The 26,850-nt window shown below is 42.2% G+C and overlaps 1 protein-coding gene across 3 annotated transcripts in view; it reads left to right on the top strand.

Moving 5' to 3' along the window:
- LOC134983311 (zinc finger protein 665-like) overlaps positions 1-26,482 on the top strand; it is a 198,444-nt gene extending 171,962 nt beyond the window's left edge. For 2 of the 3 annotated variants that reach the window (XM_063949028.1, XM_063949026.1), the window contains one exon: positions 23,925-26,482. In XM_063949028.1, the coding sequence (XP_063805098.1) occupies positions 23,925-25,843 (1,919 nt within the window). In that variant the 3' untranslated portion in view covers positions 25,844-26,482. The remainder of the gene's footprint in view (positions 1-23,924) is intronic. The other variant, XM_063949027.1, reaches the window with a different exon arrangement.
- Positions 26,483-26,850: the final 368 nt, after the last annotated feature.

Raw genomic sequence — 26,850 nt, 5'->3', positions numbered from 1 at the left:
AGAGGTTCTTGCGTTTTGCAATACGGCAGAACCATTACCAGTTTCAGGCTCTACCATTTGGCCTCTCGTCAGCTCCTCGGGTATTCACCAAAGTGATGTCTGTGATGATAGATCCCTGGGAGTGATAATAGTTCCGTACTTGGACGATCTGCTCATCAAAGCTCCGTCTCAACAGATGCTCCTCCAACATGCGTTGCTAACGTACAATGTACTAGTTCAGCACGGTTGGATTGTCCGCTTCAAGAAATCACATCTAATTCCGTCTCAACTACTTCAATTCTTAGGTATGATTCTCGATACGGTAAATCAAAGAATTAACCAGAACAGAAAGTACAGATTATTCGTCATCTGGTACAATTAGTGCTCAAGCCACGCACAGTCTCGGCACATTTGTGCATTCGCCTCTTAGGCACAATGGTGGCGGCTTTCGAAGCGCTTCAGTTCGGAAGATTTCACTCACATCCTTTTCAACTGGATGTGCTCGCACAGTGGTCGGGCTCGCATCTGCAGATTCACCACAAGGTGAGGTTGTCGCCACGGGCCAGGGTATCTCTACTCCGGTGGCTCAAAGTACACAATCTAACTGCAGGGAAACGGTTCGGTGCCTGGAATTGGATAATTCTAACGACGGACGCGAGTCTCAGAAGTTGGGGAGCTGTAGTTCAAAATTGTCAGCTCCAGGGTCTCTGGGCGGCTCACGAAAGATTGCGGTCTATAAATGTCCTGGAACTCAGGGCAATTTACAATGCACTACGACAAGCAGTGCACATGCTCTGGTCTCACTGTCCAGGTGCAGTCAGACAACGCGACGGCGGTCGCGTACATCAACAAACGAGGAACGAGAAGCCGCATGGCAATGCGGGAAGTAGCTTGAATCCTCAATTGGGCCAAGCATCACCAAGTGATCTTGTCGGCAGTGTTCATTCCGGGAGTGGACAACTGGGAGGCGGATTATCTCAGCCGTCGGGATTTTCATCCAGGAGAATGGGCAATAAATCCAGAAGTGTTTCACATGTTGGTCCAGAGGTGGGGTTACCCTCAGGTGTACCTGATGGCATCTCGCCACAATCACCAAACGCCCCAGTATGTGTCCAGAACGCGAGATCCAAAGGCAGTGGCGGTGGATGCTCTCACACTCGCGTGGCCGTACAGCCTCGTGTATCTGTTTCCACCGTTTCCGCTGCTCCCTCTGTTGCTAAAACGGATCAAAAGAGAGTCCGCCACAGTCATACTAGTGGCGCCTCATTGGCCTCGGAGAGTTTGGTTCTCGGATCTCCGCGGACTACTCGCAGACAATTCTTGGCCGCTCCCACTACGTTCCGGACCTGCTACAACAGGGTCCGTTCCTTTACCCCGATTTAGCGCGGCTGCGTTTGACGGGGTGGCTGTTGAGACCGCCCTCTTAAGAAGAGAGGGCATTCCAGAATCGGTTATACCAACCATGTTACATGCTAGGAAGCCAGTTACGGTAGCTCATTATTACAGAATTTGGCGAGCCTATATAGGTTGGTGTGAAACTCGGAAGTTTCCGATATTATCTTTCAAGTAATCCCGTCTTTTGTTATTTCTACAGACGGGGTTAGATGGAGGACTGCGTTTATCTACACTAAAGGTGCAGGTATCTGCTTTGTCAATTTACTTTCAAAGACGATTGGCTCTATTGCCGTCTGTACACACCTCTCTGCAAGGTGTCCTCAGAGTACAGCCTCCATTCATTCCACCTACAGCGCCATGGGACTTGAATCTGGTTTTAGATTTTTTTACAGTCTTCATATTTTGAACCCTTACAACAAGTGGATATTAAGTTTCTCACTTGGAAAACTATTTTTCTCCTAGCCTTAGATTCGGCAAGGCGTGTTTCAGATTTGGGTGCCTTGTCATGCAAGCCACCGTATTTGGTGTTTCATGATGACAGAGCGGAACTTCGGACGAATCCCGCTTTCTTGCCAAAGGTAGTGTCATCTTTTCACATCAATCAACCAATAGTAGTTCCTGTGTTAACAGAAGATTCTGGAACTTTGGATGTGGTACGCGCACTACGCGTTTATGTATCCCGAACGTCTACAGTTCGTAAGACGGATACGGACGCCCACCCAGAGCAGTTTTACCTGGTTTGTGGTAAATTCAGAGGATCTTATGGTAACACATTCTCACCGACTGGTTCAAAGTTTAAAGTTCTATTGGTTGTGGTGTCAACTGTTTAGTTGTCAGTAACGTAATATGTCAACTTTATTGTTGTCCGTTATGTTATATGTAATTCTCCATTGTCAACCTTTCTATCGCTCCTGTTTGGCTCAGTAAAAAACACTGAGGTACTCTGGGATATGGAGTGGAGGAGAGTTCTAAATGTAAATATTCAGTGCCCTGTTCTTGCTAAAGCCGTCCATATCCCAAGAGTACTCCAGTGCCCCCTATGGATTCAAAGAAAAGGATTTACCTGGTAAGTACCAAAATCCTATTATTACTGCACAGCCTATGTCACCTCTAGTAATCCCACATGATCTCAGTGTTACCTAAATGTATGCACAGGCGATGTTATATTACTGCACAGCCCATGTCACCTCTAGTAATCCCACATGATCTCAGTGTTACCTAAATGTATGCACAGGCGATGTTATATTACTGCACAGCCAATGTCACCTCTAGTAATCCCACATGGTCTCAGTGTTACCTAAATGTATGCACAGGCGATGTTATATTACTGCACAGCCCATGTCACCTCTAGTAATCCCACATGGTCTCAGTGTTACCTAAATGTATGCACAGGCAATGTTATATTACTACACAGCCCATGTCACCTCTAGTAATCCCACATGATCTCTCAGTGTTACCTAAATGTATGCACAGGTGATGTTATATTACTGCACAGCCCATGTCACCTCTAGTAATCCCACATGATCTCTCAGTATTAACTAAATGTATGCACAGGCGATGTTATATTACACAGCCCATGTCACCTCTAGTAATCCCACATGATCTCAGTGTTACCTAAATGTATGCACAGGCAATGTTATATTACTGCACAGCCCATGTCACCTCTAGTAATCCCACATGATCTCAGTGTTACCTATATGTATGCACAGGCGATGTTATATTACTGCACAGCCCATGTCACCTCTAGTAATCCCACATGATCTCAGTGTTACCTAAATGTATGCACAGGCAATGTTATATTACTGCACAGCCCATGTCACCTCTAGTAATCCCACATGATCTCAGTGTTACCTATATGTATGCACAGGCGATGTTATATTACTGCACAGCCCATGTCACCTCTAGTAATCCCACATGATCTCAGTGTTACCTAAATGTATGCACAGGCGATGTTATATTACTGCACAGCCCATGTCACCTCTAGTAATCCCACATGATCTCAGTGTTACCTAAATGTATGCACAGGCGATGTTATATTACTGCACAGCCCATGTCACCTCTAGTAATCCCACATGATCTCAGTGTTACCTAAATGTATGCACAGGCGATGTTATATTACTGCACAGCCCATGTCACCTCTAGTAATCCCACATGATCTCAGTGTTACCTAAATGTATGCACAGGCAATGTTATATTACTGCACAGCCCATGTCACCTCTAGTAATCCCACATGATCTCAGTGTTACCTAAATGTATGCACAGGCAATGTTATATTACTGCACAGCCCATGTCACCTCTAGTAATCCCACATGATCTCAGTGTTACCTAAATGTATGCACAGGCAATGTTATATTACTGCACAGCCCATGTCACCTCTAGTAATCCCACGTGATCTCAGTGTTACCTAAATGTATGCACAGGCAATGTTATATTACTACACAGCCCATGTCACCTCTAGTAATCCCACATGATCTCAGTGTTACCTAAATGTATGCACAGGCGATGTTATATTACTGCACAGCCCATGTCACCTCTAGTAATCCCACATGATCTCTCAGTGTTACCTACATGTATGCACAGGCGATGTTATATTACTGCACAGCCCATGTCACCTCTAGTAATCCCACATGATCTCAGTGTTACCTAAATGTATGCACAGGCAATGTTATATTACTGCACAGCCCATGTCACCTCTAGTAATCCCACATGATCTCAGTGTTACCTAAATGTATGCACAGGCAATGTTATATTACTGCACAGCCCATGTCACCTCTAGTAATCCCACATGATCTCAGTGTTACCTAAATGTATGCACAGGCAATGTTATATTACTGCACAGCCCATGTCACCTCTAGTAATCCCACATGATCTCTCAGTGTTACCTAAATGTATGCACAGGCAATGTTATATTACTGCACAGCCCATGTCACCTCTAGTAATCCCACATGATCTCAGTGATACCTAAATGTATGCACAGGTGATATTATATTACTGCACAGCCCATGTCACCTCTAGTAATCCCACATGATATCAGTGTTACCTAAATGTATGCACAGGTGATGTTATATTACTGCACAGCCCATGTCACCTCTAGTAATCCCACATGTTCTCCCAGTGTTACCTAAATGTATGCACAGGCGATGTTATATTACTGCACAGCCCATGTCACCTCTAGTAATCCCACATGATATCAGTGTTACCTAAATGTATGCACAGGTGATGTTATATTACTGCACAGCCCATGTCACCTCTAGTAATCCCACATGTTCTCCCAGTGTTACCTAAATGTATGCACAGGCGATGTTATATTACTGCACAGCCCATGTCACCTCTAGTAATCCCACATGATATCAGTGTTACCTAAATGTATGCACAGGTGATGTTATATTACTGCACAGCCCATGTCACCTCTAGTAATCCCACATGTTCTCCCAGTGTTACCTAAATGTATGCACAGGCGATGTTATATTACTGCACAGCCCATGTCACCTTTAGTAATACCACATGATCTCTGTGTTACCTAAATGTATGCACAGGCGATGTTATATTACTGCACAGCCCATGTCACCTCTAGTAATCCCACATGATATCAGTGTTACCTAAATGTATGCACAGGCAATGTTATATTACTGCACAGCCCATGTCACCTCTAGTAATACCACATGATCTCTCAGTGTTACCTAAATGTATGCACAGGCGATGTTATATTACTGCACAGCCCATGTCACCTCTAGTAATCCCACATGATCTCTCAGTGTTACCTAAATGTATTCTCAGGTGATGTTATATTACTGCACAGCCCATGTCACCTCTAGTAATCCCACATGTTCTCTCAGTGTTACCTAAATGTATTCTCAGGTGATGTTATATTACTGCACAGCCCATGTCACCTCTAGTAATACCACATGATCTCTCATTGTTACCTATATGTATGCACAGGTGATGTTATATTACTGCACAGCCCATGTCACCTCTAGTAATCCCACAGGATCTCTCAGTGTTACCTAAATGTATGCACAGGCGATGTTATATTACTGCACAGCCCATGTCACCTCTAGTAATCCCACATGTTCTCCCAGTGTTACCTAAATGTATGCACAGGCGATGTTATATTACTGCACAGCCCATGTCACCTTTAGTAATACCACATGATCTCTGTGTTACCTAAATGTATGCACAGGCGATGTTATATTACTGCACAGCCCATGTCACCTCTAGTAATCCCACATGATATCAGTGTTACCTAAATGTATGCACAGGTGATGTTATATTACTGCACAGCCCATGTCACCTCTAGTAATCCCACATGTTCTCCCAGTGTTACCTAAATGTATGCACAGGCGATGTTATATTACTGCACAGCCCATGTCACCTTTAGTAATACCACATGATCTCAGTGTTACCTAAATGTATGCACAGGCGATGTTATATTACTGCACAGCCCATGTCACCTCTAGTAATCCCACATGATCTCTCAGTGTTACCTAAATGTATGCACAGGCGATGTTATATTACTGCACAGCCCGTGTCACCTCTAGTAATCCCACATGATCTCAGTGTTACCTAAATGTATGCACAGGCGATGTTATATTACTGCACAGCCCATGTCGCCTCTAGTAATCCCACATGGTTTCAGTGTTACCTAAATGTATGCACAGGCGATGTTATATTACTGCACAGCCCATGTCGCCTCTAGTAATCCCACATGGTTTCAGTGTTACCTAAATGTATGCACAGGCGATGTTATATTACTGCACAGCCCATGTCACCTCTAGTAATCCCACATGTTCTCCCAGTGTTACCTAAATGTATGCACAGGCAATGTTATATTACTGCACAGCCCATGTCACCTCTAGTAACCCCACATGATCTCTCAGTGTTACCTAAATGTATGCACAGGCGATGTTATATTACTACACAGCCCATGTCACCTCTAGTAATCCCACATGATCTCAGTGTTACCTAAATGTATGCACAGGCAATGTTATATTACTGCACAGCCCATGTCACCTCTAGTAATCCCACATGATCTCAGTGTTACCTAAATGTATGCACAGGCAATGTTATATTACTGCACAGCCCATGTCACCTCTAGTAATCCCACATGATATCAGTGTTACCTAAATGTATGCACAGGCGATGTTATATTACTGCACAGTCCATGTCACCTCTAGTAATCCCACATGATCTCTCAGTGTTACCTACATGTATGCACAGGCGATGTTATATTACTGCACAGCCCATGTCACCTCTAGTAATCCCACATGATCTCTCAGTGTTACCTAAATGTATGCACAGGCGATGTTATATTATTACACAGCCCATGTCACCTCTAGTAATCCCACATGATCTCAGTGTTACCTAAATGTATGCACAGGCAATGTTATATTACTGCACAGCCTATGTCACCTCTAGTAATCCCACATGATATCAGTGTTACCTAAATGTATGCACAGGCGATGTTATATTACTGCACAGCCCATGTCACCTCTAGTAATCCCACATGATCTCTCAGTGTTACCTACATGTATGCACAGGCGATGTTATATTACTGCACAGCCCATGTCACCTCTAGTAATCCCACATGATCTCTCAGTGTTACCTAAATGTATGCACAGGCGATGTTATATTACTGCACAGCCCATGTCACCTCTAGTAATCCCACATGATCTCAGTGTTACCTAAATGTATTCTCAGGCGATGTTATATTACTGCACAGCCCATGTCACCTCTAGTAATCCCACATGTTCTCTCAGTGTTACCTAAATGTATTCTCAGGTGATGTTATATTACTGCACAGCCCATGTCACCTCTAGTAATACCACATGATCTCTCAGTGTTACCTATATGTATGCACAGGCGATGTTATATTACTGCACAGCCCATGTCACCTCTAGTAATCCCACAGGATCTCTCAGTGTTACCTAAATGTATGCACAGGCGATGTTATATTACTGCACAGCCCATGTCATCTCTAGTAATCCCACATGATCTCAGTGTTACCTAAAATATATGCACAGGTGATGTTATATTACTGCACAGCCCATGTCATCTCTAGTAATCCCACATGATCTCAGTGTTACCTAAATATATGCACAGGCGATGTTATATTACTGCACAGCCCATGTCACCTCTAGTAATACCACATGATCTCTCAGTGTTACCTAAATGTATGCACAGGCGATGTTATATTACTGCACAGCCCATGTCACCTCTAGTAATCCCACATGATCTCTCAGTGTTACCTAAATGTAAGCACAGGCGATGTTATATTACTGCACAGCCCATGTCACCTCTAGTAATACCACATGATCTCTCAGTGTTACCTAAATGTATTCTCAGGTGATGTTATATTACTGCACAGCCCATGTCACCTCTAGTAATCCCACATGTTCTCTCAGTGTTACCTAAATGTATTCTCAGGTGATGTTATATTACTGCACAGCCCATGTCACCTCTAGTAATACCACATGATCTCTCATTGTTACCTATATGTATGCACAGGTGATGTTATATTACTGCACAGCCCATGTCACCTCTAGTAATCCCACAGGATCTCTCAGTGTTACCTAAATGTATGCACAGGCGATGTTATATTACTGCACAGCCCATGTCACCTCTAGTAATCCCACATGATCTCTCAGTGTTACCTACATGTATGCACAGGCGATGTTATATTACTGCACAGCCCATGTCACCTCTAGTAATCCCACATGATCTCTCAGTGTTACCTAAATGTATTCTCAGGTGATGTTATATTACTGCACAGCCCATGTCACCTCTAGTAATCCCACATGTTCTCTCAGTGTTACCTAAATGTATTCTCAGGTGATGTTATATTACTGCACAGCCCATGTCACCTCTAGTAATACCACATGATCTCTCATTGTTACCTATATGTATGCACAGGTGATGTTATATTACTGCACAGCCCATGTCACCTCTAGTAATCCCACAGGATCTCTCAGTGTTACCTAAATGTATGCACAGGCGATGTTATATTACTGCACAGCCCATGTCATCTCTAGTAATCCCACATGATCTCAGTGTTACCTAAAATATATGCACAGGTGATGTTATATTACTGCACAGCCCATGTCATCTCTAGTAATCCCACATGATCTCAGTGTTACCTAAATATATGCACAGGCGATGTTATATTACTGCACAGCCCATGTCACCTCTAGTAATACCACATGATCTCTCAGTGTTACCTAAATGTATACACAGGTGATGTTATATTACTGCACAGCCCATGTCACCTCTAGTAATCCCACATGATCTCAGTGTTACCTAAATGTATGCACAGGCGATGTTATATTACTGCACAGCCCATGTCACCTCTAGTAATACCACATGATCTCTCAGTGTTACCTAAATGTATTCTCAGGTGATGTTATATTACTGCACAGCCCATGTCACCTCTAGTAATCCCACATGTTCTCTCAGTGTTACCTAAATGTATTCTCAGGTGATGTTATATTACTGCACAGCCCATGTCACCTCTAGTAATACCACATGATCTCTCATTGTTACCTATATGTATGCACAGGTGATGTTATATTACTGCACAGCCCATGTCACCTCTAGTAATCCCACAGGATCTCTCAGTGTTACCTAAATGTATGCACAGGCGATGTTATATTACTGCACAGCCCATGTCACCTCTAGTAATCCCACATGATCTCTCAGTGTTACCTACATGTATGCACAGGCGATGTTATATTACTGCACAGCCCATGTCACCTCTAGTAATCCCACATGATCTCTCAGTGTTACCTAAATGTATGCACAGGCGATGTTATATTACTGCACAGCCCATGTCACCTCTAGTAATCCCACATGATCTCAGTGTTACCTAAATGTATTCTCAGGCGATGTTATATTACTGCACAGCCCATGTCACCTCTAGTAATCCCACATGTTCTCTCAGTGTTACCTAAATGTATTCTCAGGTGATGTTATATTACTGCACAGCCCATGTCACCTCTAGTAATACCACATGATCTCTCAGTGTTACCTATATGTATGCACAGGCGATGTTATATTACTGCACAGCCCATGTCACCTCTAGTAATCCCACAGGATCTCTCAGTGTTACCTAAATGTATGCACAGGCGATGTTATATTACTGCACAGCCCATGTCATCTCTAGTAATCCCACATGATCTCAGTGTTACCTAAAATATATGCACAGGTGATGTTATATTACTGCACAGCCCATGTCATCTCTAGTAATCCCACATGATCTCAGTGTTACCTAAATATATGCACAGGCGATGTTATATTACTGCACAGCCCATGTCACCTCTAGTAATACCACATGATCTCTCAGTGTTACCTAAATGTATGCACAGGCGATGTTATATTACTGCACAGCCCATGTCACCTCTAGTAATCCCACATGATCTCTCAGTGTTACCTAAATGTATGCACAGGCGATGTTATATTACTGCACAGCCCATGTCACCTCTAGTAATACCACATGATCTCTCAGTGTTACCTAAATGTATTCTCAGGTGATGTTATATTACTGCACAGCCCATGTCACCTCTAGTAATCCCACATGTTCTCTCAGTGTTACCTAAATGTATTCTCAGGTGATGTTATATTACTGCACAGCCCATGTCACCTCTAGTAATACCACATGATCTCTCATTGTTACCTATATGTATGCACAGGTGATGTTATATTACTGCACAGCCCATGTCACCTCTAGTAATCCCACAGGATCTCTCAGTGTTACCTAAATGTATGCACAGGCGATGTTATATTACTGCACAGCCCATGTCATCTCTAGTAATCCCACATGATCTCAGTGTTACCTAAAATATATGCACAGGTGATGTTATATTACTGCACAGCCCATGTCATCTCTAGTAATCCCACATGATCTCAGTGTTACCTAAATATATGCACAGGCGATGTTATATTACTGCACAGCCCATGTCACCTCTAGTAATACCACATGATCTCTCAGTGTTACCTAAATGTATACACAGGTGATGTTATATTACTGCACAGCCCATGTCACCTCTAGTAATCCCACATGATCTCAGTGTTACCTAAATGTATGCACAGGCGATGTTATATTACTGCACAGCCCATGTCACCTCTAGTAATACCACATGATCTCTCAGTGTTACCTAAATGTATGCACAGGCGATGTTATATTACTGCACAGCCCATGTCACCTCTAGTAATCCCACATGATCTCTCAGTGTTACCTAAATGTATGCACAGGCGATGTTATATTACTGCACAGCCCATGTCACCTCTAGTAATACCACATGATCTCTCAGTGTTACCTAAATGTATTCTCAGGTGATGTTATATTACTGCACAGCCCATGTCACCTCTAGTAATCCCACATGTTCTCTCAGTGTTACCTAAATGTATTCTCAGGTGATGTTATATTACTGCACAGCCCATGTCACCTCTAGTAATACCACATGATCTCTCATTGTTACCTATATGTATGCACAGGTGATGTTATATTACTGCACAGCCCATGTCACCTCTAGTAATCCCACAGGATCTCTCAGTGTTACCTAAATGTATGCACAGGCGATGTTATATTACTGCACAGCCCATGTCATCTCTAGTAATCCCACATGATCTCAGTGTTACCTAAAATATATGCACAGGTGATGTTATATTACTGCACAGCCCATGTCATCTCTAGTAATCCCACATGATCTCAGTGTTACCTAAATATATGCACAGGCGATGTTATATTACTGCACAGCCCATGTCACCTCTAGTAATACCACATGATCTCTCAGTGTTACCTAAATGTATGCACAGGCGATGTTATATTACTGCACAGCCCATGTCACCTCTAGTAATCCCACATGATCTCTCAGTGTTACCTAAATGTATGCACAGGCGATGTTATATTACTGCACAGCCCATGTCACCTCTAGTAATACCACATGATCTCTCAGTGTTACCTAAATGTATTCTCAGGTGATGTTATATTACTGCACAGCCCATGTCACCTCTAGTAATCCCACATGTTCTCTCAGTGTTACCTAAATGTATTCTCAGGTGATGTTATATTACTGCACAGCCCATGTCACCTCTAGTAATACCACATGATCTCTCATTGTTACCTATATGTATGCACAGGTGATGTTATATTACTGCACAGCCCATGTCACCTCTAGTAATCCCACAGGATCTCTCAGTGTTACCTAAATGTATGCACAGGCGATGTTATATTACTGCACAGCCCATGTCATCTCTAGTAATCCCACATGATCTCAGTGTTACCTAAAATATATGCACAGGTGATGTTATATTACTGCACAGCCCATGTCACCACTAGTAATCCCACATGATCTAAGTGTTACCTAAATGTATGCACAGGCGATGTTATATTACTGCACAGCCCATGTCACCTCTAGTAATCCCACATGATCTCTCAGTGTTACCTAAATGTATGCACAGGCGATGTTATATTACTGCACAGCCCATGTCACCTCTAGTAATCCCACATGTTCTCCCAGTGTTACCTAAATGTATGCACAGGCAATGTTATATTACTGCACAGCCCATGTCACCTCTAGTAACCCCACATGATCTCTCAGTGTTACCTAAATATATGCACAGGCGATGTTATATTACTACACAGCCCATGTCACCTCTAGTAATCCCACATGATCTCAATGTTACCTAAATGTATGCACAGGCAATGTTATATTACTGCACAGCCCATGTCACCTCTGGTAATCCCACATGATCTCAGTGTTACCTAAATGTATGCACAGGCAATGTTATATTACTGCACAGCCCATGTCACCTCTAGTAATCCCACATGATATCAGTGTTACCTAAATGTATGCACAGGCGATGTTATATTACTGCACAGTCCATGTCACCTCTAGTAATCCCACATGATCTCTCAGTGTTACCTACATGTATGCACAGGCGATGTTATATTACTGCACAGCCCATGTCACCTCTAGTAATCCCACATGATCTCTCAGTGTTACCTAAATGTATGCACAGGCGATGTTATATTATTACACAGCCCATGTCACCTCTAGTAATCCCACATGATCTCAGTGTTACCTAAATGTATGCAGATGCAATGTTATATTACTGCACAGCCCATGTCACCTCTAGTAATCCCACATGATATCAGTGTTACCTAAATGTATGCACAGGCGATGTTATATTACTGCACAGCCCATGTCACCTCTAGTAATCCCACATGATCTCTCAGTGTTACCTACATGTATGCACAGGCGATGTTATATTACTGCACAGCCCATGTCACCTCTAGTAATCCCACATGATCTCTCAGCGTTACCTAAATGTATGCACAGGCGATGTTATATTACTGCACAGCCCATGTCACCTCTAGTAATCCCACATGTTCTCTCAGTGTTACCTAAATGTATTCTCAGGTGATGTTATATTACTGCACAGCCCATGTCACCTCTAGTAATACCACATGATCTCTCAGTGTTACCTATATGTATGCACAGGCGATGTTATATTACTGCACAGCCCATGTCACCTCTAGTAATCCCACAGGATCTCTCAGTGTTACCTAAATGTATGCACAGGCGATGTTATATTACTGCACAGCCCATGTCATCTCTAGTAATCCCACATGATCTCAGTGTTACCTAAAATATATGCACAGGTGATGTTATATTACTGCACAGCCCATGTCATCTCTAGTAATCCCACATGATCTCAGTGTTACCTAAATATATGCACAGGCGATGTTATATTACTGCACAGCCCATGTCACCTCTAGTAATCCCACATGATCTCTCAGTGTTACCTAAATGTATGCACAGGCGATGTTATATTACTGCACAGCCCATGTCACCTCTAGTAATCCCACATGATCTCTCAGTGTTACCTAAATGTATGCACAGGCGATGTTATATTACTGCACAGCCCATGTCACCTCTAGTAATACCACATGATCTCTCAGTGTTACCTAAATGTATTTTCAGGTGATGTTATATTACTGCACAGCCCATGTCACCTCTAGTAATCCCACATGTTCTCTCAGTGTTACCTAAATGTATTCTCAGGTGATGTTATATTACTGCACAGCCCATGTCACCTCTAGTAATACCACATGTTCTCTCATTGTTACCTATATGTATGCACAGGTGATGTTATATTACTGCACAGCCCATGTCACCTCTAGTAATCCCACAGGATCTCTCAGTGTTACCTAAATGTATGCACAGGCGATGTTATATTACTGCACAGCCCATGTCACCTCTAGTAATCCCACATGATCTCTCAGTGTTACCTACATGTATGCACAGGCGATGTTATATTACTGCACAGCCCATGTCACCTCTAGTAATCCCACAGGATCTCTCAGTGTTACCTAAATGTATGCACAGGCGATGTTATATTACTGCACAGCCCATGTCATCTCTAGTAATCCCACATGATCTCTCAGTGTTACCTAAATGTATGCACAGGCGATGTTATATTATTACACAGCCCATGTCACCTCTAGTAATCCCACATGATCTCAGTGTTACCTAAATGTATGCACAGGCAATGTTATATTACTGCACAGCCCATGTCACCTCTAGTAATCCCACATGATATCAGTGTTACCTAAATGTATGCACAGGCGATGTTATATTACTGCACAGCCCATGTCACCTCTAGTAATCCCACATGATCTCTCAGTGTTACCTACATGTATGCACAGGCGATGTTATATTACTGCACAGCCCATGTCACCTCTAGTAATCCCACATGATCTCTCAGCGTTACCTAAATGTATGCACAGGCGATGTTATATTACTGCACAGCCCATGTCACCTCTATTAATCCCACATGATCTCAGTGTTACCTAAATGTATTCTCAGGCGATGTTATATTACTGCACAGCCCATGTCACCTCTAGTAATCCCACATGTTCTCTCAGTGTTACCTAAATGTATTCTCAGGTGATGTTATATTACTGCACAGCCCATGTCACCTCTAGTAATACCACATGATCTCTCAGTGTTACCTATATGTATGCACAGGCGATGTTATATTACTGCACAGCCCATGTCACCTCTAGTAATCCCACAGGATCTCTCAGTGTTACCTAAATGTATGCACAGGCGATGTTATATTACTGCACAGCCCATGTCATCTCTAGTAATCCCACATGATCTCAGTGTTACCTAAAATATATGCACAGGTGATGTTATATTACTGCACAGCCCATGTCATCTCTAGTAATCCCACATGATCTCAGTGTTACCTAAATATATGCACAGGCGATGTTATATTACTGCACAGCCCATGTCACCTCTAGTAATCCCACATGATCTCTCAGTGTTACCTAAATGTATGCACAGGCGATGTTATATTACTGCACAGCCCATGTCACCTCTAGTAATCCCACATGATCTCTCAGTGTTACCTAAATGTATGCACAGGCGATGTTATATTACTGCACAGCCCATGTCACCTCTAGTAATACCACATGATCTCTCAGTGTTACCTAAATGTATTTTCAGGTGATGTTATATTACTGCACAGCCCATGTCACCTCTAGTAATACCACATGTTCTCTCATTGTTACCTATATGCATGCACAGGTGATGTTATATTACTGCACAGCCCATGTCACCTCTAGTAATCCCACAGGATCTCTCAGTGTTACCTAAATGTATGCACAGGCGATGTTATATTACTGCACAGCCCATGTCACCTCTAGTAATCCCACATGATCTCTCAGTGTTACCTACATGTATGCACAGGCGATGTTATATTACTGCACAGCCCATGTCACCTCTAGTAATCCCACATGATCTCTCAGTGTTACCTAAATGTATGCACAGGCGATGTTATATTACTGCACAGCCCATGTCACCTCTAGTAATCCCACATGATCTCAGTGTTACCTAAATGTATTCTCAGGCGATGTTATATTACTGCACAGCCCATGTCACCTCTAGTAATCCCACATGTTCTCTCAGTGTTACCTAAATGTATTCTCAGGTGATGTTATATTACTGCACAGCCCATGTCACCTCTAGTAATACCACATGATCTCTCAGTGTTACCTATATGTATGCACAGGCGATGTTATATTACTGCACACCCCATGTCACCTCTAGTAATCCCACAGGATCTCTCAGTGTTACCTAAATGTATGCACAGGCGATGTTATATTACTGCACAGCCCATGTCATCTCTAGTAATCCCACATGATCTCAGTGTTACCTAAAATATATGCACAGGTGATGTTATATTACTGCACAGCCCATGACATCTCTAGTAATCCCACATGATCTCAGTGTTACCTAAATATATGCACAGGCGATGTTATATTACTGCACAGCCCATGTCACCTCTAGTAATACCACATGATCTCTCAGTGTTACCTAAATGTATGCACAGGCGATGTTATATTACTGCACAGCCCATGTCACCTCTAGTAATCCCACATGATCTCTCAGTGTTACCTAAATGTATGCACAGGCGATGTTATATTACTGCACAGCCCATGTCACCTCTAGTAATACCACATGATCTCTCAGTGTTACCTAAATGTATGCACAGGCGATGTTATATTACTGCACAGCCCATGTCACCTCTAGTAATCCCACATGATCTCTCAGTGTTACCTAAATGTATGCACAGGCGATGTTATATTACTGCACAGCCCATGTCACCTCTAGTAATCCCACATGTTCTCTCAGTGTTACCTAAATGTATTCTCAGGTGATGTTATATTACTGCACAGCCCATGTCACCTCTAGTAATACCACATGATCTCTCATTGTTACCTATATGTATGCACAGGTGATGTTATATTACTGCACAGCCCATGTCACCTCTAGTAATCCCACAGGATCTCTCAGTGTTACCTAAATGTATGCACAGGCGATGTTATATTACTGCACAGCCCATGTCATCTCTAGTAATCCCACATGATCTCAGTGTTACCTAAAATATATGCACAGGTGATGTTATATTACTGCACAGCCCATGTCATCTCTAGTAATCCCACATGATCTCAGTGTTACCTAAATATATGCACAGGCGATGTTATATTACTGCACAGCCCATGTCACCTCTAGTAATACCACATGATCTCTCAGTGTTACCTAAATGTATGCACAGGCGATGTTATATTACTGCACAGCCCATGTCACCTCTAGTAATCCCACATGATCTCTCAGTGTTACCTAAATGTATGCACAGGCGATGTTATATTACTGCACAGCCCATGTCACCTCTAGTAATACCACATGATCTCTCAGTGTTACCTAAATGTATTCTCAGGTGATGTTATATTACTGCACAGCCCATGTCACCTCTAGTAATCCCACATGTTCTCTCAGTGTTACCTAAATGTATTCTCAGGTGATGTTATATTACTGCACAGCCCATGTCACCTCTAGTAATACCAAATGATCTCTCATTGTTACCTATATGTATGCACAGGTGATGTTATATTACTGCACAGCCCATGTCACCTCTAGTAATCCCACAGGATCTCTCAGTGTTACCTAAATGTATGCACAGGCGATGTTATATTACTGCACAGCCCATGTCATCTCTAGTAATCCCACATGATCTCAGTGTTACCTAAAATATATGCACAGGTGATGTTATATTACTGCACAGCCCATGTCACCTCTAGTAATCCCACATGATCTCAGTGTTACCTAAATGTATGCACAGGCGATGTTATATTACTGCACAGCCCATGTCACCTCTAGTAATCCCACATGATCTCTCAGTGTTACCTAAATGTATGCACAGGCGATGTTATATTACTGCACAGCCCATGTCACCTCTAGTAATCCCACATGATCTCTCAGTGTTACCTAAATGTATGCATAGGCGATGTTATATTACTGCACAGCCCATGTCACCTCTAGTAATACCACATGATCTCTCAGTGTTACCTAAATGTATGCACAGGCGATGTTATATTACTGCACAGCCCATGTCATCTCTAGTAATCCCACATGATCTCAGTGTTACCTAAATATATGCACAGGTGATGTTATATTACTGCACAGCCCATGTCACCTCTAGTAATCCCACATGATCTCAGTGTTACCTAAATGTATGCACAGGCGATGTTATATTACTGCACAGCCCATGTCACCTCTAGTAATCCCACATGATCTCAGTGTTACCTAAATGTATGCACAGGCGATGTTATATTACTGCACAGCCCATGTCATCTCTAGTAATCCCACATGATCTCTGTGTTACCTAAATGTATGCACAGGCGATGTTATATTACTGCACAGCCCATGTCACCTCTAGTAATCCCACATGATCTCTGTGTTACCTAAATGTATGCACAGGCGATGTTATATTACTGCACAGCCCATGTCACCTCTAGTAATCCCACATGATCTCTCAGTGTTACCTAAATGTATGCACAGGCGATGTTATATTACTGCACAGCCCATGTCACCTCTAGTAATCACACATGATCTCAGTGTTACCTAAATGTATGCACGGGCAATGTTATATTACTGCACAGCCCATGTCACCTCAAGTAATCCCACTTGATCTCAGTGTTACCTACATGTATGCACAGGCGATGTTATATTACTACACAGCCCATGTCACCTCTAGTAATCGCACATGAACTCAGTGTTACCTAAATGTATGCACAGGCAATGTTATATTACTGCACAGCCCATGTCATTTCTAGTAATCCCACATGATCTCTCAGTGTTACCTACATGTATGCACAGGCGATGTTATATTACTGCACAGCCCATGTCACCTCAAGTAATCCCACTTGATCTCAGTGTTACCTACATGTATGCACAGGCGATGTTATATTACTACACAGCCCATGTCACCTCTAGTAATCGCACATGATCTCAGTGTTACCTAAATGTATGCACAGGCGATGTTATATTACTGCACAGCCCATGTCACCTCTAGTAATACCACATGATCTCTCAGTGTTACCTAAATGTATGCACAGGCGATATTATATTACTGCACAGCCCATGTCACCTCTAGTAATCCCACATGATCTCTCAGTGTTACCTAAATGTATGCACAGGCGATGTTATATTACTGCACAGCCCATGTCACCTCTAGTAATACCACATGATCTCTCAGTGTTACCTAAATGTATGCACAGGGAATGTTATATTACTGCACAGCCCATGTCACCTCTAGTAATCCCACATGATCTCTCAGTGTTACCTAAATGTATGCACAGGCGATGTTATATTACTGCACAGCCCATGTCACCTCTAGTAATACCACATGATCTCTCAGTGTTACCTAAATGTATGCACAGGGAATGTTATATTACTGCACAGCCCATGTCACCTCTAGTAATCCCACATGATCTCTCAGTGTTACCTAAATGTATGCACAGGCGATGTTATATTACTGCACAGCCCATGTCACCTCTAGTAATACCACATGATCTCTCAGTGTTACCTAAATGTATTCTTAGGTGATGTTATATTACTGCACAGCCCATGTCACCTCTAGTAATCCCACATGTTCTCTCAGTGTTACCTAAATGTATTCTCAGGTGATGTTATATTACTGCACAGCCCATGTCACCTCTAGTAATACCACATGATCTCTCATTGTTACCTATATGTATGCACAGGTGATGTTATATTACTGCACAGCCCATGTCACCTCTAGTAATCCCACAGGATCTCTCAGTGTTACCTAAATGTATGCACAGGCGATGTTATATTACTGCACAGCCCATGTCATCTCTAGTAATCCCACATGATCTCAGTGTTACCTAAAATATATGCACAGGTGATGTTATATTACTGCACAGCCCATGTCATCTCTAGTAATCCCACATGATCTCAGTGTTACCTAAATATATGCACAGGCGATGTTATATTACTGCACAGCCCATGTCACCTCTAGTAATACCACATGATCTCTCAGTGTTACCTAAATGTATGCACAGGCGATGTTATATTACTGCACAGCCCATGTCACCTCTAGTAATCCCACATGATCTCTCAGTGTTACCTAAATGTATGCACAGGCGATGTTATATTACTGCACAGCCCATGTCACCTCTAGTAATACCACATGATCTCTCAGTGTTACCTAAATGTATTCTCAGGTGATGTTATATTACTGCACAGCCCATGTCACCTCTAGTAATCCCACATGTTCTCTCAGTGTTACCTAAATGTATTCTCAGGTGATGTTATATTACTGCACAGCCCATGTCACCTCTAGTAATACCAAATGATCTCTCATTGTTACCTATATGTATGCACAGGTGATGTTATATTACTGCACAGCCCATGTCACCTCTAGTAATCCCACAGGATCTCTCAGTGTTACCTAAATGTATGCACAGGCGATGTTATATTACTGCACAGCCCATGTCATCTCTAGTAATCCCACATGATCTCAGTGTTACCTAAAATATATGCACAGGTGATGTTATATTACTGCACAGCCCATGTCACCTCTAGTAATCCCACATGATCTCAGTGTTACCTAAATGTATGCACAGGCGATGTTATATTACTGCACAGCCCATGTCACCTCTAGTAATCCCACATGATCTCTCAGTGTTACCTAAATGTATGCACAGGCGATGTTATATTACTGCACAGCCCATGTCACCTCTAGTAATCCCACATGATCTCTCAGTGTTACCTAAATGTATGCACAGGCGATGTTATATTACTGCACAGCCCATGTCACCTCTAGTAATACCACATGATCTCTCAGTGTTACCTAAATGTATGCACAGGCGATGTTATATTACTGCACAGCCCATGTCATCTCTAGTAATCCCACATGATCTCAGTGTTACCTAAATATATGCACAGGTGATGTTATATTACTGCACAGCCCATGTCACCTCTAGTAATCCCACATGATCTCAGTGTTACCTAAATGTATGCACAGGCGATGTTATATTACTGCACAGCCCATGTCACCTCTAGTAATCCCACATGTTCTCTCAGTGTTACCTAAATGTATGCACAGGCGATGTTATATTACTGCACAGCCCATGTCATCTCTAGTAATCCCACATGATCTCTGTGTTACCTAAATGTATGCACAGGCGATGTTATATTACTGCACAGCCCATGTCACCTCTAGTAATCCCACATGATCTCTCAGTGTTACCTAAATGTATGCACAGGCGATGTTATATTACTGCACAGCCCATGTCACCTCTAGTAATCACACATGATCTCAGTGTTACCTAAATGTATGCACAGGCAATGTTATATTACTGCACAGCCCATGTCACCTCAAGTAATCCCACTTGATCTCAGTGTTACCTACATGTATGCACAGGCGATGTTATATTACTACACAGCCCATGTCACCTCTAGTAATCGCACATGATCTCAGTGTTACCTAAATGTATGCACAGGCAATGTTATATTACTGCACAGCCCATGTCATTTCTAGTAATCCCACATAATCTCTCAGTGTTACCTACATGTATGCACAGGCGATGTTATATTACTGCACAGCACATGTCACCTCTAGTAATACCACATGATCTCAGTGTTACCTAAATGTATGCACAGGCAATGTTATATTACTGCACAGCCCATGTCACCTCAAGTAATCCCACTTGATCTCAGTGTTACCTACATGTATGCACAGGCGATGTTATATTACTACACAGCCCATGTCACCTCTAGTAATCGCACATGATCTCAGTGTTACCTAAATGTATGCACAGGCGATGTTATATTACTGCACAGCCCATGTCACCTCTAGTAATCCCACATGATCTCTCAGTGTTACCTACATGTATGCACAGGCGATGTTATATTACTGCACAGCACATGTCACCTCTAGTAATCCCACATGATCTCTCAGTGTTACCTAAATGTATGCACAGGCGATGTTATATTACTGCACAGCCCATGTCACCTCTAGTAATACCACATGATCTCAGTGTTACCTAAATGTATGCACAGGCGATGTTATATTACTGCACAGCCCATGTCACCTCTAGTAATCCCACATGATCTCAGTGTTACCTAAATGTAAGCACAGGCGATGTTATATTACTGCACAGCCCATGTCACCTCTAGTAATTCCACATGATCTCTCAGTGTTACCTAAATGTATGCACAGGCGATGTTATATTACTGCACAGCCCATGTCACCTCTAGTAATACCACATGATCTCAGTGTTACCTAAATGTATGCACAGGCAATGTTATATTACTGCACAGCCCATGTCACCTCTAGTAATCCCACATGATCTCAGTGTTCCCTAAATGTATTCTCAGGTGATGTTATATTACTGCACAGCCCATGTCACCTCTAGTAATCCCACATGTTCTCTCAGTGTTACCTAAATGTATTCTCAGGTGATGTTATATTACTGCACAGCCCATGTCACCTCTAGTAATACCACATGATCTCTCAGTGTTACCTAAATGTATGCACAGGTGATGTTATATTACTGCACAGCCCATGTCACCTCTAGTAATCCCACAGGATCTCTCAGTGTTAGCGAAATGTATGCACAGGCGATGTTATATTACTGCACAGCCCATGTCACCTTTAGTAATCCCACATGTTCTCTCAGTGTTACCTAAATGTATGCACAGGCGATGTTATATTACTGCACAGCCCATGTCATCTCTAGTAATCCCACATGATCTCTGTGTTACCTAAATGTATGCACAGGCGATGTTATATTACTGCACAGCCCATGTCACCTCTAGTAATTCCACATGATCTCTCAGTGTTACCTAAATGTATGCACAGGCGATGTTATATTACTGCACAGCCCATGTCACCTCTAGTAATACCACATGATCTCAGTGTTACCTAAATGTATGCACAGGCAATGTTATATTACTGCACAGCCCATGTCACCTCTAGTAATCCCACATGATCTCAGTGTTACCTAAATGTATTCTCAGGTGATGTTATATTACTGCACAGCCCATGTCACCTCTAGTAATCCCACATGTTCTCTCAGTGTTACCTAAATGTATTCTCAGGTGATGTTATATTACTGCACAGCCCATGTCACCTCTAGTAATACCACATGATCTCTCAGTGTTACCTAAATGTATGCACAGGTGATGTTATATTACTGCACAGCCCATGTCACCTCTAGTAATCCCACAGGATCTCTCAGTGTTAGCTAAATGTATGCACAGGCGATGTTATATTACTGCACAGCCCATGTCACCTCTAGTAATCCCACATGTTCTCTCAGTGTTACCTAAATGTATGCACAGGCGATGTTATATTACTGCACAGCCCATGTCATCTCTAGTAATCCCACATGATCTCTGTGTTACCTAAATGTATGCACAGGCGATGTTATATTACTGCACAGCCCATGTCACCTCTAGTAATCCCACATGATCTCAGTGTTACCTAAATGTATGCACAGGCAATGTTATATTACTGCACAGCCCATGTCACCTCTAGTAATACCACATGTTCTCTCAGTGTTACCTAAATGTATGCACAGGCGATGTTATATTACTGCACAGCCCATGTCACCTCTAGTAATCCCACATGATCTCAGTGTTACCTAAATGTATGCACAGGCGATGTTATATTACTGCACAGCCCATGTCACCTCTAGTAATCCCACATGTTCTCTCAGTGTTACCTAAATGTATGCACAGGCGATGTTATATTACTGCACAGCCCATGTCACCTCTAGTAATCCCACATGTTCTCTCAGTGTTACCTAAATGTATGCACAGGCGATGTTATATTACTGCACAGCCCATGTCATCCCTAGTAATCCCACATGATCTCTGTGTTACCTAAATGTATGCACAGGCGATGTTATATTACTGCACAGCCCATGTCACCTCTAGTAATCTCACATGATCTCTCAGTGTTACTTAAATGTATGCACAGGCGATGTTATATTACTGCACAGCCCATGTCACCTCTAGTAATCCCACGTGATCTCTCAGTGTTACCTAAATGTATGCACAGGCGATGTTATATTACTGCACTGCCCATGTCACCTCTAGTAATCCCACATGATCTCAATGTTACCTAAATGTATGCACAGGTGATGTTATATTACTGCACAGCCCATGTCACCTCTAGTAATCCCACGTGATCTCTCAGTGTTACCTAAATGTATGCACAGGCGATGTTATATTACTGCACTGCCCATGTCACCTCTAGTAATCCCACATGATCTCTCAGTGTTACCTAAATGTATGCACTGGCGATGTTATATTACTGCACAGTCCATGTCACCTCTAGTAATCCCACATGATCTCTGTGTTACCTAAATGTATGCACAGGTGATGTTATATTACTGCACAGCCTATGTCACCTCTAGTAATACCACATGATCTCTCAGTGTTAGTAACACTCCTGTCCAAGCTTCCTAGTATTATTTTATAGATAAACATAAAAGCAATGCCAGAAATACAGTACTGGTTACAATGTCTGTTACAGAATTATATATTGTACCATGTAACACCCTGGGTCTTGTCTACTCATTTTATAGTAATTTTCCAGTTTTGATCATAATCTTTACAAGATTTTAATTGGTTTATGAAAATTCACATTTCCAAAATGTATTTTATTTCCAGCAGATGGACACACAAGCAGGAATATCTCAGAAGGACATCTCATGTTATCCCCGGATTGTGACATAAAAGATAATGACAGTAGACAGGATTCTCCGGGAGATAATCCCATTACCCCAATTATACATCCAGCTCTATCAGCTGGTCCCTCTGATCCTGGGGAATGTTCTCCTGATCACTCTGATATTTGTGCATCTGTTCCAGCTCTGAGAGTAGATACAGTGTTTCCCTGTTCTATAGATGCCAAATGTTTTACACAGAACACAAAGCGTATTACCCATCAGCCAGCTAAGGCAGGTGAGAGGCAATTTCCATGTTCTGAGTGTGTGAAATGTTTTGCACGGAAATCATTTCTTGTTATACATGAGAGAAGTCACACCGGAGAGAAGCTATTTTCATGTTCTGAGTGTGGGAAATGTTTTACATCCAAATCAAATTTTGTCATACATCAGAAAACTCACATAGGTGAGAGTCCATTTACATGTTCTGAGTGTGGGAAATGTTTTACACGGAAATTACATCTTGTTCAACATGAGAGAAGTCACACTGGAGAGAAGCCATTTTCATGTTCTGAGTGTGGAAAATGTTTTGCACTGAAATCAAATCTTATCAGACATGAGAGAAGTCACACCGGAGAGAAGCCATTATCATGTTCTGAGTGTGGGAAATGTTTTGCACTGAAATCAACTCTTATTAGACATGAGAGAAGTCACACCGGAGAGAAGCCATTTACATGTTCTGAGTGTGGGAAATGTTTTACACGGAAATCATTTCTTGTTATACATGAGAGAAGTCACACCGGAGAGAAGCCATTTTCTTGTTCTGAGTGTGGAAAAGGTTTTTCACACAAGTCATATCTTGTTATACATGAGAGAAGTCACACTGGAGTGAAGCCATTTACATGTTCTGAGTGTGGGAAATGTTTTTCACTGAAATCGAATCTTGTTCAACATGAGAGAAGTCACACCGGAGAGAAGCCATTTTCATGTTCTGAGTGTGGAAAACGTTTTTCACACAAATCATGTCTTGTTACACATGAGAGAAATCACACCGGAGAGGGGCCATTTTCATGTTCTGAGTGTGGGAAATGTTTTGCACAGAAATCAACTCTTGTTAGACATGAGAGAAGTCACACCGGAGAGAAGCCATTTCCATGTTCTGAGTGTGGGAAATGTTTTTCACTGAAATCGAATCTTGTTCAACATGAGAGAAGTCACACTGGAGAGAAGCCATTTTCTTGTTCTGAGTGTGGAAAAGGTTTGTCACAAAAATCATGTCTTGTTCAACATGAGAGAAGTCACACTGGAGAGAAGCCATTTTCTTGTTCTGAGTGTGGAAAACGTTTTTCACACAAATCATGTCTTGTTACACATGAGAGAAATCACACCGGAGAGGGGCCATTTTCATGTTCTGAGTGTGGGAAATGTTTTGCACAGAAATCAACTCTTGTTAGACATGAGAGAAGTCACACCGGAGTGAAGCCATTTACATGTTCTGAGTGTGGGAAATGTTTTTTACTGAAATCGAATCTTGTTCAACATGAGAGAAGTCACACTGGAGAGAAGCCATTTTCTTGTTCTGAGTGTGGAAAAGGTTTTTCACACAAGTCATATCTTGTTCAACATGAGAGAAGTCACACTGGAGAGAAGGCATTTTCATGTTCTGAGTGTGGGAAATGTTTTCTACGGAAATCACATCTTGTTAGACATGAGAGAAGTCACACAGGTGAGAGGCCATTTTCATGTTCTGAGTGTGGGAAAGGGTTTATACGGAAATCACATCTTGTTACACATGAGAGACGTCACACAGGTGAGAGGCCATTTTCATGTTCTGAGTGTGGGAAAGGTTTTATACAGAAATCACATCTTGTTCAACATGAGAGAACTCACAGAGGTGTGAAGCCATTTGCATGCTCTGAGTGATTAATAAATCAGCTCTTGTTGGACACAGTAGACATCACACAGCTGGGGAACCATTTTAATCTTCTGGAGTATACTCATCTTCACCATTTCCCTGCATTGTTCCTTCAGGTTTTATCCTATGTCCTGTGTTTTGTTTTTTTTACAATATACATGCTGCTACTGGGTGAAATAATAAGACGTCATGTCCTCCTTTACCTCTACTATGCAGATAACCTGTCTTTGCTCCAGGTACTGAAAACAATACGAATACTAAATGTCTAGCTGAGCTCCAGGTGTGGGTGATGCCAGTTGGCTGTGACTCAGTCCTAGCGAAACAGGTCCATATGCTAATACACGCCGACTCGCCTGTCTTCTGATTACTTCCTCCCACTCCTATCCAAGATTTTTCACGTGCTGCTCCCTTTCTCTGGAATTCCCTACCTCTCCCCCTCAGACTGTTACCAGCAGTACCAAGAATCTGCCGTATTTCATTTGTGGTTGATCTGTTAGCTATGCAGCCCTGACCATGGAACCTGCTGCCTCGCACAGTCCAAGAGACCTCCACCCTGGAGACCACAAACAGACTGATGACTGTTACTCACATGTTTCATTAATGTTCCTTCACTTCCTAAATATACATCCCACATGCTGAGGTCTTTATTCTGTTCTACTTATTGTGTATCTTGTGCTCTGTGTAAATGTGAATGTAAAGTTCTGTGAGTGCTATTGGGAGGAAAGTGATGTATACGTAACATTATTACTGGTGAGACTGACAGGAGTCAGATCTAGTTACACCATACATTACATATACAGAAGGGGAAATGTATAAGTAACATTATTACTGGTGAGAATGACAGGAGACAGATCTAGTTACACCATACATTACATATACAGAAGGGGAAATGTATAAGTAACATTATTACTGGTGAGAGTGACAGGAGTCAGATCTAGTTACACCATACGTTACATATACAGAAGGGGAAATGTATAAGTAACATTATTACTGGTGAGAATAACAGGAGTCAGAT

The sequence above is a fragment of the Pseudophryne corroboree genome (genome assembly GCF_028390025.1).
Source record: "Pseudophryne corroboree isolate aPseCor3 chromosome 3 unlocalized genomic scaffold, aPseCor3.hap2 SUPER_3_unloc_12, whole genome shotgun sequence".
In the NCBI taxonomy this organism is placed as follows: domain Eukaryota; kingdom Metazoa; phylum Chordata; class Amphibia; order Anura; family Myobatrachidae; genus Pseudophryne; species Pseudophryne corroboree.
The sequence above is the reverse complement of the archived record's forward strand: the minus strand, read 5'-3'. Positions and strand labels throughout refer to the sequence as shown.